This window comes from Bemisia tabaci, chromosome 4, assembly GCF_918797505.1.
Source record: "Bemisia tabaci chromosome 4, PGI_BMITA_v3".
NCBI classification, from domain to species: Eukaryota; Metazoa; Arthropoda; class Insecta; order Hemiptera; family Aleyrodidae; genus Bemisia; species Bemisia tabaci.
Window position 1 is genome coordinate 19,668,106 of NC_092796.1, and position 16,873 is coordinate 19,684,978.

At 42.3% G+C, this 16,873-nt stretch overlaps 1 protein-coding gene across 1 annotated transcript in view; it reads right to left on the bottom strand.

The window, feature by feature from the left end:
• LOC109030179 (uncharacterized) overlaps positions 1-16,873 on the bottom strand; it is a 124,717-nt gene that overhangs the window by 52,845 nt on the left and 54,999 nt on the right. The window contains exons 2-3 of the mRNA XM_072299465.1: positions 10,584-11,043; positions 8,319-8,940 (exon numbers count right to left, since the gene is read on the bottom strand). Coding sequence (XP_072155566.1) covers positions 8,319-8,940; positions 10,584-11,035 — 1,074 coding nt within the window. The 5' untranslated portion in view covers positions 11,036-11,043. The remainder of the gene's footprint in view (positions 1-8,318; positions 8,941-10,583; positions 11,044-16,873) is intronic.

A 16,873-nucleotide genomic window follows, 5' to 3' on the forward strand; every position in this document is an offset into this window, starting at 1 on the left:
AGGCGGTGCCCATATACAGAGGGCGATCGCTCGCGGGGTAGGCGAGCGTAATACGCATGCGCAATGCCTCTGAACTTCCTCATGATTCTCGATTGCGACACTTGGCAGCGAATCTACGCCTATCTTTTCACGATCACTCTTACAAACGGAGATAAAATCTATCCCGAAAGCGGTCTTCACACGATCGAAACGAGACCTTCGAAATACGTAATCCCCGCGGTTTATAATCGTCGGTGGGTGAATGAAATACTCCGCTTTAGACTTTTTTGATGATCAAACTTCATGGCTTCTATCCTCCTAGGACCCGGTGATTTCACAATTTTTTCAGTGCCTCAGTCCTGAGTCCATTTTAACTATTCGTATTTTTATTTTTCACACCGTCAAAAATCACAAAAAGGTGACCTTTCTTTTTCAGTATAAAATAGAACATTTAGAGCTCGCCTTTAAGTCATTCGATGGCACTAGCGCAGCGCTCTGGCGACTCAAGTATAAAGGGACTCTAAGTAGAGCTTGGAATAAAGAGTCGATTTGCCACCGAGTCTCTAGCCCTACCTTGTCCTGGGGACGGAAAACGCTATCCACCAGCATATCCACTGATCATTTAGACTTGTTTTCAAAGAAATTTCAAAGAGTCAAAAGTCCGTAAAATTACGAACGATACATACTCACTGCACATCGCCCACTACGAATGCAGCGACCAAAAGTTCTAAATTCATAAAGCCGTTGCTTTGATCCTCGATTCTGGAACGATCGGAGTTACGGTTCCGAAATCCGGAGATAACCGCCTTTTCTATACAATGCTTATGTCATCAAAGTAATTTTTTAAAGCTTTAAGAGCAGCAGATTTCCTTTTAAGTGTTACATAGATGCCATACATTCTATAAATATATATATAAAGTCGCTTTACAACGCACTCTGGCGTTCTACGACACCCAAACGCCACATATGCCTGTCTTCCCAGAGGTTATCGGGCAACTGACAACGCAACATCTCTTTGTCAACGCCCTGCCGCCAACCCTTTACGGGACGTCCCCGTCGCCTCTTCCCAGGTGGTACCCAATCCAAAACTTGTTTGGGCAACCTCTCCTCCGACATTCTTTGCACATGTCCATACCAGCATAACTGCCTGGACATGACGTCGTGCACGATATCTTTCTCAACCTTCATCACCTGGCGAATTCTCTCATTACGGACACGGTCCCGTCTCGAAATGCCGGCAGATCGCCGCCAAAAATCCATTTCAGTTGCCCTCAACATTTCTTGCGTTCTTTTCGTCAAAGGCCACACTTCACTACCATAGAGCACGATACTTTTAACGATGGCGTCATATATCCGGTGCTTGTTTGCCTTGGAGATGCTCTGATCCCAGAGCACCCCGTTCAGCATCGCGATGGCTCTCCTGCCCTGAATGATCCTGTCCTTAATTGCTCTACATTCTATAAATAAATAACTAAAAAACATGCTGCTGATTGAGGAGGATTCACCTTGAGGTGGTTTGAATTACTATTCATGCTTGTGAGCGCACGTGAGTGAAAAACTTGCAGTAGAATCATTGACGTATTGTACACACTTTACCGAAAGCAGCACCGCACCAATAAAAATGCGAGGTGCGTTTCCGAAAGCTCGGCTTGCTTACTAATTCGATTCTTCGCATGCACATCTGTTTAGGTACAATTTAGAAATGCTGGCCACACGCAAATGGCGTCCATACAAGCGGGACAGAGGCCAAACGCCCAGGAATGCATTATAAGCTAGTGGAGAATGATGTTTACCACGACTATGAAACGAAATTGGGACCTAAATTTCAGACAGGTTCAACGTTCTAGGAACGTTGAACCTGTCTGAAATGCATGTGGCTTTAAAATATTTAGAGATAAAATTTGGATTCTGATTTATTACATTGAGATTGCTCCTTCCAGTTGCTTCCATTATTTTTGAAGACGTGCGTATCTTGATTTCCGCATGAGTCCCAGAATGCATGAATTCATGTCTAATACAGAGCTCATGTGGAAATTGAGATACGCCCTTACGTCACACGGTGGATCGAGTCAATTAAAAAGGTCGGACATAAAATTGTTGAGTAAAACTGCAAATTTTGATGTTTATCTAGTCACATTTTAAATTTAAAGGGGTTCCTAAAAGAAGATTCCACGAGAAAACCAATGAAATCAATTTTAGAACCTCAAAGTTTTGTATAAACGGAGTTAAAAGCGTTTGAAGTTTCTAAATTTTGTCCGACCTCTCCGATTGACTCGGTCCACTGTGCATCAGAAGGGTGACGATAAAAGCCGCTTTCACCGTGCTCAGCGCCACATAGCCTGGCTTTCGGGATGATAGGGAACTTTGACAGCTAGGCATTGCAATAATAATGTCTTTTGAATTTATTTTTGTCCAGGAAGCTCAATATCCACCCAGAAGTGATGTTTTGTTAATTTGTTATGGTTACAAATCTTCACAAATATTTTATTCCCACCTTGCGTTGCGCGGAGCACGTGGTTTTTTCCGCACACTGGAAAAAAAAAAAACACATTGAATTTAGAGTCCAGACTCTTGAAAACAAAAATAAGAAAAAGGACTCTTGATTCGATCAGATTTTTGCTTGGAAATCCGCTAAAATAAGAGGCTTGGTTCTTGATTTGAGCTTAAATCTAATTAAATCAAGAGTATTTTTTCTTGTCGATGTTTTTAAGAGTCTGGACTCTGGATCCAATGTGTTTTTTTTCCAGTGCACTTATCCTGCAAGGAAGAGGACTCCTGATTGCAGCACGCATGATTGCATGTGCACTCGGAATCGCAGTCTTCCTCTCACGACGACGAAACAGGACGGAAAAGAATGGAAGGATTGTGAAAGAGCGAGAGAAAGATACGCATCGGAGGGGAGGGGCGAGGGTCGGGGGTGCATCCATAACGAAATAACAGAGCGGGCGTTATTCATACTCACATAACGCGGTCCTGAATATCCGCGTCGATAGCATTGGCCAGGACAACGATTAGCATAACACTAATTTCGAGTTACGCCTCGAGACTCGAGCGGTTCTCATCGAAATATGCGTGAATGACCTAATTATAGTCTAAACGCGGCTCGGAGCTCACCAATTAGATCCACGACCCCTACCCCTCCGATCCGCGGTTGATGAGCGATCTTGAGATGCGATCTCACCGTCTCCTCGGCGGACGCAGTTGTCAGTGACGCCGATTTCCCTTGTCTATCGATGCTGCAACCAGGAAAAAGTGTGCACCAGTCCCCCAAGTATCTGACCCTACGTGGCGGTCGTCCAGTCCAAAAGTATATACACTGGAAAAAAAAACACATTAGATCTAGAGTACAGACTCTTAAAAACATCGACAAGAAAAAACATTCTTGATTCAATCAGAATCTAGCTTAAATTAAGAACCAAACCTCTTAATTTAAGCGGATTTCGTTTTGATTCAAGCAAAAATCCGATTGAATCGAGAGTATTTTTTCTTGTCAATGTTTTCAAGAGTCTCGGCTCTAGATCCAATGTGTTTTTTTTCCAGTGGGTGGTGCCGGCTTGACCGTTCCTGTCCCCAGATGGCCGGGAAAACAGAGGGATCAAGCGGCGGGCTCCGCGCCTTTTGCACCAATAAAAAGATCGGTTATCCCGTTCGTCCCGCGGGGTGATGCGTGGTTTTGGTTTTCCCAGAGCGTTTGGTTTCCTTCAGAGCATTTTCCTAGTTTTTCGTGGAAAAAATATATCATCGAGAGAAGCGAGGCAACATTGGAATGCTCATACGGCGTCGAAACACAGCATGAGCCTTTAAAGCCCCATCATTGGATGCTGCTATTATTCTAACGCAAGTTCGAATGATCGCGCCAAACACAGTGCGGCCGGCGCTGCGTTAAACTCATATTAGCGCCTGCAAGACTGTAGGAATACTTCACGCATTGCGTTAAACAGTTCGATCGGCGTGACACGCTTATTAGCGCCTACAAGACTGCATGGATACTTCTCGCATTGCGTGTAACGCATAGCAGTCGGTCTCGGTCGGTCAGGTGGTATGAAACGCAATACGTCCACTATATCACCCTTCGAAAATGTTTGAATGGGTGCAATTTTTCAGTGTACCATTCATTGAACGTGAAATTTGAAATAATAAAACTTGAAGTCAATATACTCTCACTTTATGTGGGAGAAATAAATGGTGAGGGTTGTTGGGTTCTATCGTGATGTATGCTCGATGCTCGGCTAAAAATGTCTCATATACTTTTTTTACTATGCTTATTCGCGGATTCTATAATCGCAAATTCATGGATATTCTAGGTGCATCTCAAATATTACACAGAATTGCGTTAAAACCTCGAGGGTCCCTTACGATATTCAATAAAAATGAAGGGCAATTTTGTAGGAATTTAAGAGAAATCATTAAACAATTTTAGATAGGATCTTCGCTGTTATACTGAAGTCTCGAGTTTTTAAGGCTCATGTGTGAACAGGACATTTTGCGGAACCTACAGGCCGATCATTTGGACCTAAGGTCTGAATTCGATCCATGAATTAAATCTATCATTACGATGGATGAAAATTTTAATTTTTCAACCCATTTATGACGAGACTAAATTGATTCACTGAAAGAGTTCAAACAATTTTAAAAATAAAGCAACCAATTTAATTCCCTGTGCGGCACTTTTTGCACACCGACAGAACATTAACTGAAAAGGCAAAAAAAACCAGAACGCCTTCAGAGCTCTGGGTATGCAACGTGGCCAGCTGTTGAGCAGGAACAGTTGCCCTTAAAAGCTACTGACAATATTGTACATGAAACCACGTAAACACCGTTCAAATTCACAATGACTGATTGACGTTATTCTGTACGTACAAACTAGTTCCGGTAAACAGATAATTGTCCTGGTAATAATGCCCGCTAGATATACAAAACCGAAGCATCAGACTGAACTATTTTTAACTGCAGAAGTAACGTTGTGAGTCACAAGAAGTCACAAGTCTAGTGATTGTCACAACTTGTGACTACCACTATAGATACATAGGTAGGACCTGGCATGTAAGCAGCAATTTAAGAGCAACGATTATTTTTCCTCCCTGCAATTCGTTATTTTGTATATATTTTCCGTCAGTAGGGAGAGAGGTGGGCGCGGCAACGTAGCAGTAAGAAGAACAATGTAACCTAGAAACTGGAACCATCAGTGCGCATCCCGAGAGAGTGTATTTGCGTCTGTGTCTGTGTGTGCGCGAACAAAGGAGAGCGAAAGTAAACAGCGAGCAGCGCATCTTTGTAGGCACTCGGACCTGGGCGGAGGGAGTTCCAGATCCAAATCTACATATTTCGGGAGGTGGCGTGGATGATGGGCCCTAATATCACGAGGAAAGGAGGAACGCGGAACTTCTGGAGGATGCGTGAGGACTGCGGCTAGATATGCTTATCTTCGAGTTATCATTCCCATGGAGTCCCAAATCTCCGGTCCGTATAACAATGCTGGAGGTTCTTTAAATTCATGCGGTCAGATGACAGGTTCAATTCGAGGATAATGAGGAAGTAAACTATGAGGTCGAAAGTTTAGGTCTACTCTTGACCTACAGATGGGACTCATGGCTCGTAATAGAACCTTCCCTTTTTTCTTTTTTCCAATTTTTTCGCGTTGGTAAAATCGTGGATTAACGTTATCCAACAAGAAATGAGAAGATACAATTTTGCAGTGGCAGTTGAGTATCGCGAGTCGCACGGAAGTGCAATTAAAGTGGCAAATAGAAAAAAAAGAAGGTAAACAGCGTCTTAATTGCAATTTTGTAAGTTTTTCCATAAAGATGAATTTGATTGAAAGTTAAGTGGTGTGCATTCTCTCATATTTTTTTTTTTATTTTGAATTATTTTTCGATTAATTAACAAATAAAATGAAACAATTTAGCCCTGGTAAAAATTGGCAGTAGAATCTGTGTTCCAAAATACCATAGACCTACAGCCGACTGTAAAATTTCCAATAGCTTCCATAGCCGGCAACACAATTTCTTATAGCCTTTTTTAGCCGATGGCGACTAAGCAACAGCCTGACGATAAAGTGTATGCTAAACGTGACTAATTACGGATGCTAGGACTTAGTGAGTTTTTGGACTACCGCTCTCTTTTTGGGCCGTAGTATCTTGCTTTATTTTGCGAGGAAAGCTCCGTACTTTTGAAGGATGCCTGCCATTCCTAATATGTTGGAGCGCCTTCAATTTCGTATAATACTGTGCAATACCTCTGGTGTGAAATAGTTGCTTCAAGCGCCGTGGTACGCTGCGGCACGGCGGGCGGGAAGCCAGCGCCTACAAACCTAACGGGGATACTTCACGCATTGCGTAATGCGTGAAGTATCCCTGTTCGGTTTGTAGGCACCAGTGCGCCGCCGCTCCGCTTCGTGTTAGGCTCTAATATTTAATCTCGTGAAGTCAGCGTTTTTCAACTCATGACTTTGAAATGTTTTCACACTCTGCATGGATTATTCTCATTTTAATTAATGAAAAAAAAAAAATATGTAGTAAAGGAAAATATAACGTGCGTTTTGTAAATATGAAGGTGACTCCGTACAAACTTAAGGATTTACAAACCACACGAATTTCTACAAAATTTCTTATAGCCTTTCATTGCCGATGGTGAAAAAGCAACAGCCAGGCGATAAAGTGTGAAGCTCAGGGATAGGAACTATAGCCCGGCTGTATAATTTTTTATCGCTTCGTGTAGCCCGGCCGTAAGATTTTTTCCACTTTCTACAGCCAGCTATATGATTTTCTATCGCCTTCTTCAGTCGGCTATAAGAACTCCTATGGTATTCTGAGACGCAGCTCCTATCGCCAATTTTTACCAGGGAGGGAAAGCTTTTTATTAATATTTATATCCATAAAAGCTTATTTTAAGATTCTCCGCAAAGTTGATTTATACATGATTTGACCTTTATCAACTGGTTTGTTCATTTGCTTGCGGGGCTCAAAATGGTATTAGTAATTAGGAATGTTTAAACCCTCTATCGAAAAACGCGACTTCTGACGTTATCCGCCGCAGCAAAGCCTACTGTAGCTCTATTCACTTTTGTCCCTCAGTAAGAGATCAATTAATTTGTGCCAGTGAAACCACAGTCTCACACATTCTCTAAAAATCTAAGTAGAGCCGCTGCGGATAGTGTCTATCTGATATCTCTAAAATTTAAAGAAGAAACTCGACCTTAGGACAAAACTTATTATTTCGCTACTCTACAGAGATCCGCCATTAAAACACGTTTTTATGACTAGAGCAAATGATCCACTGTCCAATGAATTTTCCGATCCTATGCTGCGGAGGAAAAATACGACGTCTTATAGGATTGCGGTTTTCTCTGCTGCTCGCTTTGTACTCTTTTTCATGTAAGTACACTTTCTGGATATCTGAATACACGCGTTTAGTGGAGCCATCGTTTGATTGAGACTTTAAAGACGCCTCGCTGGACAGAAACAATGATTCAATATAGGGATTCCATGGACGATAAGTGGTTTTACTTGGCAGGGTAGGAGAATGACTCTGCACTTGACACCTCATGGCACGATGCACTGATCAAGCTTCTCAAACTATCCGGAGCCCGGCTCAGAAAAGAGTATGAAGACGTTGTACGGACGCTTTATCAATAGACGCACTTGGGCGCTATTGCTGCCGCTGACACCACCACCTTGCACTCCGTTGTGCCTTGCGCGCCCAGCCGAAGCTGAATGAAAATTGAAAATCATGCGGTCAACAGCATCAAACGTTGCCGAGATGGATCTTTTCTCCAAAAAATCTCGTGTTTTGTAAGGTTAAGTGAGCAATTTGATTAAAGTGTGGCAACGTTAGTGTTGAGGTAAAATAAGTCGCACGTCATCACCGGATAATAAAACAGCTGGCAGTGTTGCAAGATTGAATAAAATGAATTCCTTTTACTCGCTAGATAAAAATATTTAGTTGGGTACTGATGCGATATCTTTGTCCATGTGGACTGTAAGACAATACTGTGTCGGTTCCATTGGCCCTGAGCTTTCGAAAAAAGATCAAATTATACGGACCTAATGATAGGTTTGACAACTTTCAACACAGTTAGCTTCAGTGAAATTTTCTTTTTTCCCATATTAAACAACTGTAAGACTGCGTTATTCAGCGCGGCATCAGAAACTGTTTAACATACATGCTGAGCCCTTTACCTTTACCTAGCCTTTAAACCTATGCTAAATAATCGATTCTTGTCGGAGTACCTGGCCCCTCCAAGAATCGATATATTTCCATAGATTTAAATGAAGAAAAGACAATGTTCCCAATTTGCTGGATTTGCCAATGCCAAAGAAATATAAGAACAAATTACCTACCATGACAGGAAGATGACTGGTGAAGAAGCAGAGAACTGAGACAGCCGCGACAGTGATGAGCTGGACCTCCAGGTCGGGACGCCGATGCTTGGCCGCTAGGACCGGCGCCCGACTGTTGGTCGACGAGGGCGAAGTGGTCGTCGTCGAGAGATGGCAGTCATGGAGCGCAGCGCAGCTCGCCGAGTCCTCCATCAACCTCGCTTCCTCCGGGACCCTCAACTCCTCGGTGAGCATCTGTTGGGACGCGCTCAACTTGTCGTTCAACACGGACCCCGAGCCGCAGCTCAGCTGGGTGTTGTAGACGAACTTGCAGTCCCCGTTCACGTAGACCTGATTGCGCAGGAGCTCCTCCACCAGGCAATGCCGACGGTTCAAGTTGGAGGAGCAGTTGCTCACCGAGTAGTTGACACCGCGGTTCCGCGACTTGGACGAGAGCATCGAGATGTCCGACAAGGCGCACGACAGGTCGGAGGATGAGTTGAGCAGGAGGCGCCGTTGGTTTTGGTAGTAGGTGTTGGAGACCGAGGTGCCCACGCTCCCGCGGAGGCAGCTGCTGTAGATCAGCACGCAGAAGGAGAGCACGATCAGGGCACTATGGAGCGTCAGCCAGAAGGAGATGTACCTGTTGACAAAAACGCACCTATTGTTGAAGAAAATGGATTGTAAATTCGTCGTTTTCCGGAAAAAATCCGGAATAATCCTTAGCATTGCGCTGATACTGACTATGGTTTACATTTTTCAATCTAAGCGAATTCTGTTGAACTTTTTGGCCTTCTTTTCCCATAGGACTGTGCAGAGCATGAACTACTCTGTAGCATGCTATCGACGTAAGAGTTGATATCACTCCGAAACGTCTAAGCATTTTGTTGATCAGTTCGTCTTACCCTACTTTCGATTACCCTTTTTCTGTATTTTTTCCCAACTTGGATGAGTAACACAAGAACATGAGCAACCACGGCTAAAATCAAACAAGCAGAATGCGTGGGACATTTTGAGGGTGGATTTAACCCCTTTCTTGACCAGGATACAAATTTATATTTACAATTTTAAAAATCGAGAGCTCTCTAGACCCGCATTTATGACCATCACGAATCACGTTATCACAAATAGGGGTATAAGAGGATCTTGATTTTTATAAGTCCACTCTGAAAAATGAAAAACTGCGAGTGCGGAAGCCGTAGTTTTGGGCTATACAGCACTACCGTCGCGTCGGTTGCGGGCTGGGAGGCAAAAAGTTACAGGTGAAACAAACGCTGCTCCGACCTCAGCAACCAGAGCAGTCGGAGCTGCGGCTTCAGCACCCAGAACTTCGAGCCTCTGAGCACACACACACGAACGATATAGCCTGTAATTACGACCATTTGGCGCAATGCATGCAGTATTCTTGCAGTCTTGTAGGCGCTAAAATACTCGCACGTTCAAGCCGACCTCATGGTGTTTGGCGCAATGCGCGAAGTATTCTTGCAGTCTTGTAGGCGCTAAAATACTCGCACGTTCACGCCGACCGCATGGTGTTTGGCGTAATGCGCGAAGTATTCCTGCAGCCTTGTAGGCGCTGATATGCTGTCACGCCGCGCCGACCGCATGGGGTCCGGCACGATCATTTTATCTTGCAGAGTCCAGAGTGTTTTCTTGTTTCTAGGTCGGAAAGGGGGTTGAAACCGTACCCGAAACGTCCCAGGCATTCTGTTTGTTTGTTTGTATTTAGCCTTGATTGCTAATTTTTTTTTTGTCTTTTAGTTGAATGTTTTTGACTATTTTTGAGTATTATTCTCGGATGAATAATACAGTGCTTGCTCTCTGTAACGACTATTATGATACCAAAAATCTCTCTGTAACGAGGAAATTAGTCGGCCCTTGAATTTCCTGTATTAAATACCGACTATCAATGTAACGAAAATCTCTCTCCATCGAGAGGATCGGCCGGCCTCTTGAGTTCTCGTTACAGAGAGAAAGTACTATAATTCAATATTTAACATTTCAATTAGGATGAATATTGGTTTACTTGCACTGGAAAAAAAAACATCGGATCTAAAGTCCAGACTCTCGAAAACATTGACAAGAAAAAGGACTCTTGATTTAATCAGATTTAAGCTTAAATCAAAAGGAGATCCGCTCAAATTAAGAGGCTTGGTTCTTGATTTAAGCATAAATCTGATTGAATCAAGATTCCTTTTTCTTGTCAGTATTTTCAAGAGTCTGGAAGCTAGATCCAATGGGTTTTTTTTCCAGTGTGTATTATTCTTGGAGGTGGTGTTAGATTACCTCTTGTCAGAATAGTAGACACAATGGTCAGTCTTGCCGATGACGGCGGCGACGCCGATGCAGGAGCTGATGAGGACGAGGCAGGCGAGGTGGTAGATGAGGTGGGACTTGGAGAGGGTCTTGCGGAACTTGTCGCGGGGGAGGCGGAGGTGGAGGAACTTGGAGAAGACGAGGGTGGCGAGGGTGGCAGCCTGCATGGCGTCGGCGGCGGCGAGGAGGAAGGCGAGCGCGGAGCACCAGTCGTCCGAGGGGCGGAGAAGGTGGACGGCCGTAAGGGCGGCGGCGGCGAGTTGTCGGGCGAGCGCCAGGAGGAGGAGGGCCAGCAGGAGCGGGTCCAGGAGCCGCCATTGCGCGCGGTGCGAGTAGACGATCAGCGCGGCCCAGCCGAGCCAGACGCCGACCAGCGGCCCTGCCACGCCGGCCGCCAGCCACGAGGCCGTGTCAGCCCGCATCGCTTTTCCTGAAACACACGAGAGAAAAGACTAATCAGTGTTTTGGCATCATTGGCGGGTAAAATTAGACGCAAGAATGGACTAGATTCTTTTAACTGTGTTTGACGCAATGCATGAAGTATTCTAGCAGTCTGGTAGGCGCTGATATGCGTTTACGCCGACCGCATGGTATTTGGCGCAATGCGTGAAGTATTCCTACAGCCGTGTAGGCGCTGACATGCGTTTACACCGATCGCATGGTGTTTCGCGCGATTATTTTAGCTAATATGAGCCCCAGGCAAACCCTTCTGCGGGCAGATTTTTGAAATGATAGACAAAGCTATAGACAAAGAAGACAAAAGGGATATGGAGGGATCCTAAAGGTGGAAGCGGGTGTTTGCAATGACGGAGGAGGTGGGTAATAGACAACCTAACAGCAACACACGAGACGCTATAGTTATTCCATAATTTTCTTCCTTAGTATATAGAAACTACGTATTTCAACCGATAGGATCCCTCCATACTCCCTAGGTCTATACATTGTCTATAGCTTTGTCCATCAATTTCAACAATCAACTTCGGAAACATGGTGGCGACTCTGAATAAAAGGGCTATTACCGGTGGAGGTGACAAAAGCCACGGTGCCTTCATTTTTCGTCAAGGTAACACGGATATCAATTACCAAAGTGCAAAAGCTTGTATCTCCGTTCGCGTTGCTTCGCAGACTTCCTGTCATACTTTTTAATTTTTTTAGAAACCCAGTCATTGTAAGTTTCTAAAAACTTTCTTGATTTTCCTTTCCTGTCAGCAGTACATTCTAGATGAATTTCAAACGATGAAGTTGACTTGTTTCTCCGAGTAAATAAAAAAGGAGCGGAAATTTTGAAACACTGAAATAGAGATACGTTGGCCATCGATATCTTTCAATGATGGAGAAACGTAGGAAAAGAGAGCTCCCTTATATTTTTCTACATGCAAGAACGGCGTGCCAGGTGTAAAAATATGAGAAACAAAATGCAGAGTGCCTTCATTTTTTTGTATATGCAACAAGGACGTCCAAGGAGCACGAATAGTTGTATTCAGACCTTATCATAACAATAACCTGAATAGTTGATCTCTTTCTGAAAAGAGTCTTTCCAAATATTATGGAAAATATGCGGACGACCCCCCCCCCCCCTCAATGTGTAATGAACTTGTCATCGGCGAAAAACATCTCTCCTTGTGAGTGGGGAGGGGGTGTTTTCAAATAGATATGCCTGCAAACTGAAGTAATGTGTGTTCGCGCTTAGCGGCGCGTCCATTCCTGATGTGGATACTCGATGCTCGAGCAAGCGAGAATATTAATAGTCTAATGAATATTAAACACGGAGCGTAGGCTTATCTTGGCGATCGGGCCGATCATGATTTACTACTTTATCTTTGACCTACATTCTCTGTTCAACACGTAATTGGAGTGGTCCGGAGGACCGTTTGTCCGGGCGTTAATTTTAGCGCTTATTGGAGACACGTGACGAATACTTCCGGTCCATGTGCGTTTCGAGCAAGGATATTTTGTCTAGTCTTTACGATAGGAATAAATCTGCATAGAAATGTGTCAGAACCGGTTCCTAGTTATGACACATCGGTTTCAAATCAAGTGGCGAAGCTTTGGATTTCGAAGTAACCGAGTTGAGAAAAAAAACACTGGGAAGATAACCAGTTAGGACTGCAATACCATGAAGTATTTCATTTTAGAAAAATGAACAAAGGAAGGAAATTAAAGCACGAAGACGTATTAGGAAGGTTGGTTGGACTATATTCCTCAATTGGGAATCATTCTACTACCACTGGCTCATCCATAAAACTACCTATCTGCACAGGGAAACAAATGGCACAAATAGACGGCATTGTGCAGAAAGAAAGCTGTTGAAGGAATGCCTGCTTGGCCTCGGTTTCAAAGCTAATGTGATTTGAGAAACGGCGCATATGTGCTAATCAGGACCTCTCGTGGAGCACAGGAAGGATTGTGACTTTAAAAGTTGGGGTTCCCTTCAAAATCTTGAAATAATTTCATCTAATTTGGGAAGTACAAAAAGTGTTACCCCAAATTGATACCAAGGAATGCAAAATCGGTCCATTCCGGTTCAAAATATCAATCCCTAAATTGCTTTGCTACGAGCACGTCATATGAGTTTTCAGACATTATGCCACATCTCAGACTAGGTACACAGAGATCCCTCTTCGTACGCACTCGAAATGTTGCATCTCTGTTGCAGTGAACTCCTGAGATTCCATATGCCTATCTTTCTGCCCAAGCGTTAAAGTCTCCGAGTCAATATCTCATGGAGACACATAGCCCTTCATTTGAACGCTGGCAATGTTGAAAACTTCCACTAGCGTATTAAACATATGCTCGTTGAGAACAAAATTTGCTCTTGCGATATTTTTCTGCCTCTTTAGCTATTTGCGCGCAATGTTTCCTTCCAAAAGTGGACGAGAGAAAAAATCCCATAAAAAATTGATGAAAGCTAGCATTTGTTCCAACTATTGACCCCTAAAAGTGGAAGACATAGGAAACAGGACACCCTTCCCTAAAATTCAGCGTCGCTAAATTGACATAAAGGCTCAAGAGGAAGCTATTCTCCTAGGTTATGGACCATCAGGAACCCAAATTTGACAGTCTCAGAGCCCTTTTAACATTTTCTGATGTGATATACGGGGTCTTTAATCTTGTACATTTTTCTTACAAATATACAGTTCTTAACTTATTAAGAACTACCGTGTATCGCATCAGATAATACGGGGCTTTGGCGCTGCTGTCCAACTCGGATTCCCGATGGTCGAATTACCGAGAAAAACATCTGGAGATTACGATTGTTATTTTTTTCCATCACAATAATTACAGCACTGAAGCAAGATTTAAGGTGTATCTACAGCTGCGTGAAGTAAGAAATTTCTCCGCGCAGGGGGCGCCACCGCTGTGTTTTAGAGTCCGTACAGCACCACGTGAGTCCTTGAGCTTTTATAAAAGTTGAAGGAATTTCTGTTTAAATCGAAGATAAATAAGTTCTAGCTATAACATTCTTCTTCCTATTGACCCTAAAAACAACGTGAAAAGTCATTTCTGAAGCTCTGCAATTTGATCCCAGAAAAAAGTAGGGTTAAGCATGATGACCTTGATGCAACCAATCGCGCTTGATCGCTCTCAGCAGTTGGCAGATATCTCTCTCCCACCGTGAGCTGTCTCTCTCGCACTTACAGATATCCCGTAAGAGAAACTGGGATCAATTTACAGCTTTTATTATTAGACTTTCAAAGCTCGCGTTTGTTTCTAAGGATTCCAGACGTATGCTGCTAGAACTTATGAGTCTTAGAATTTAAGATACCTATTGTGATATTTAAATAATCACTGATTTCGGAGTCGGATTTTAGCAGCGCGACGTGGTGGATTTTTTCGGAACTACAGCTGAAGATTAACCTTAAGGATAAACGAAACCAACCTGTTGATGCAAATACAGTTTCTTAATTTCTAGAAATTTTAAGGTTTTTCCATGCTCACGAGTGAGGTAATATTACGGTGAATACAAAACTCAATCTGGTAACGGTGGAGATGTTGAAATAAAACTAAAATTGGTTTCCATTTTATGACAGCTCGACGCCTTGTTTGGACTGGGATCACCCGATGAATGCAGTTGATTGAAACGGTCGACTTTTGGTTCTTTTCCAACTACGGCATTAATTGCCATTAGGTTGGTGAATACAGGTGTGTAGGTATTGCAGATCTATACTTGAACGCAAAAAAAGGAAGGAATGTTTTATATATTCGCACCAACAGATCTTACAAAAAGTATTTTTAACTGCTGCTTGAAGGATTTTACTGTCATAATCGTCCATTGAATTGAAATTGAAAGTAAAAAATTGTTGTTTTTGTACTTTTTACTTTGATAAATGGTTCCCAAAAAAACAACGCGCTGGCTAACTTTTTAAAGTATATTGCTAATGTTATTATGTAACTATTTGTTCAAAGTTTTTGCACCGTATTTTTATTAACGAAGTTAAGAAATGTAGTAAAATAGCCTATGTAAATTGTTTAATTGCGCCTAACTGAATCTGGACTGTAAGTTTTCCACCGCGTTAGCCCCTTTCATTGACATATCTTTAGAATTAGAATTGACATGATGAACTTTTGGAATTTAGAGTTCATAGCAATTTGTATTTTAAATTTACCGTAGTTTTTCTTTATCAGTACATCAAGGCACATTCGAAAAGCTTCATCAAAGGAGGTAACGTATGAGGAATATATATTTTATGGCATTTCGCTACGTTTTCCGAAAATACTTGAATTACTAAATGATTGATTTGTGAGCATATCGATTTAAAAATCAAATCAAACTCGATTTTTGTGTGAATGCCACAACTTGCTTGCGAAGCAAATGGTAGGAAACCCTTTTGCGCCCTAACATCAAACGCAAGAGAACGCTAACGGCGTTTTCGCAACAGGAAAATACTAATAAATAAACGAATATTTTAAAATTCTGCGCGTGAACGACTTCCGTGCACATCTACCTTATTAGGTGAGAAAGCAGGCTTATGATTGAACAGTTCATATAAAAAAGATGCAAGTATTATGAGGTCTCTCTGATATCTACGTCATTTTTAAGAAAAAATTCAATCTATCTGATACAGCGTCCTATGCTGCCGTGCTAAGGAAAAACGCCGTATGAACATTCGAGAGTTGCCAAATTTCCCTTGATGAAACGTGTATTTTTGACGGCGTTCACGCACATTTTTCTTTGAAATTTTCAGATATTTTAGATTAAATTGCGTACAAAATTGTCTGACAATTTTGGGGGGAAATGCCCACCGTTTTTCTAGTAAATTCGGTTTTTATCGAAGGAAACTTGGCAACGTCTGAAGGCTCATACGGCGTTCTTCCTTAGCACGGTAGTATGGTCAAACCTCGTCAACATAAACGTGAGTGACAGAATACAAGGTAGGATCTACGCGGGAAAAACGTTGTCAGTTATTGATTACAACAGACACTGTTAATGGGGTATTGGAAAATATTATAGATTTTCAGACTCAATTTGACAGGTATTTCGAGATGGCAGAGAGAAAATTCGTCACAGTCACCTCTTTGGTCCCCTGTCCAGCACGATAAAATCGATCCAACACCAAGGTTGTCATGTTCCGGGAAATCTTTTGATGTCTCTTCCACAGAAAATGAAAACTGTGTTTTACATTTATGTCTAACCGGGATCAAGGACCAGGTAATGACCAATGATCTGGTCATTGGAATAACGAATATACATATCGCGATTTTCTGGAAATTAATACCCTACAGATCTTGCTCTGAGAAGCAGCATTACATATGCCCCCTCCGTGAGTTTGAGATACGAAAACACATGTTCGTCATTTTATGAATCATAGTGGTATTTTCTACATGTGCTATTAGTTTTCCCATGCCCATAAGCGTTGAGCGGATGAGCCAAAAATTGTAATTCCTGATTTCAAGATGAATTGCAGTTGATTAAAGAAAGCCGTTATGTTGAAAATTGACCTGTAAAAATGCATTGATCCGTAAAAGAGCGTTTTATTTGGTTTCCCCCTTTTCCATTCATTAATTGTTCTTTTGTGCATGGATTTTACATTTCATATTTTTAACTGATGACAAATATATCGATTTTTCATAGAATAGTCCCTAGGATGTATCAATAAGCAATATGTATCTAGACCCAAGCATAAAAAATGATGGTTCAACTTTCAATGAACCAAAACCTAACTTCACTTGCCTATTTTAATTTAAGAAAAATAAAATGAAGAAAGTGATTGGCTAAAGCATAATAATTCTTGAATTTACCTCATTTTTCTTTCTTTCTT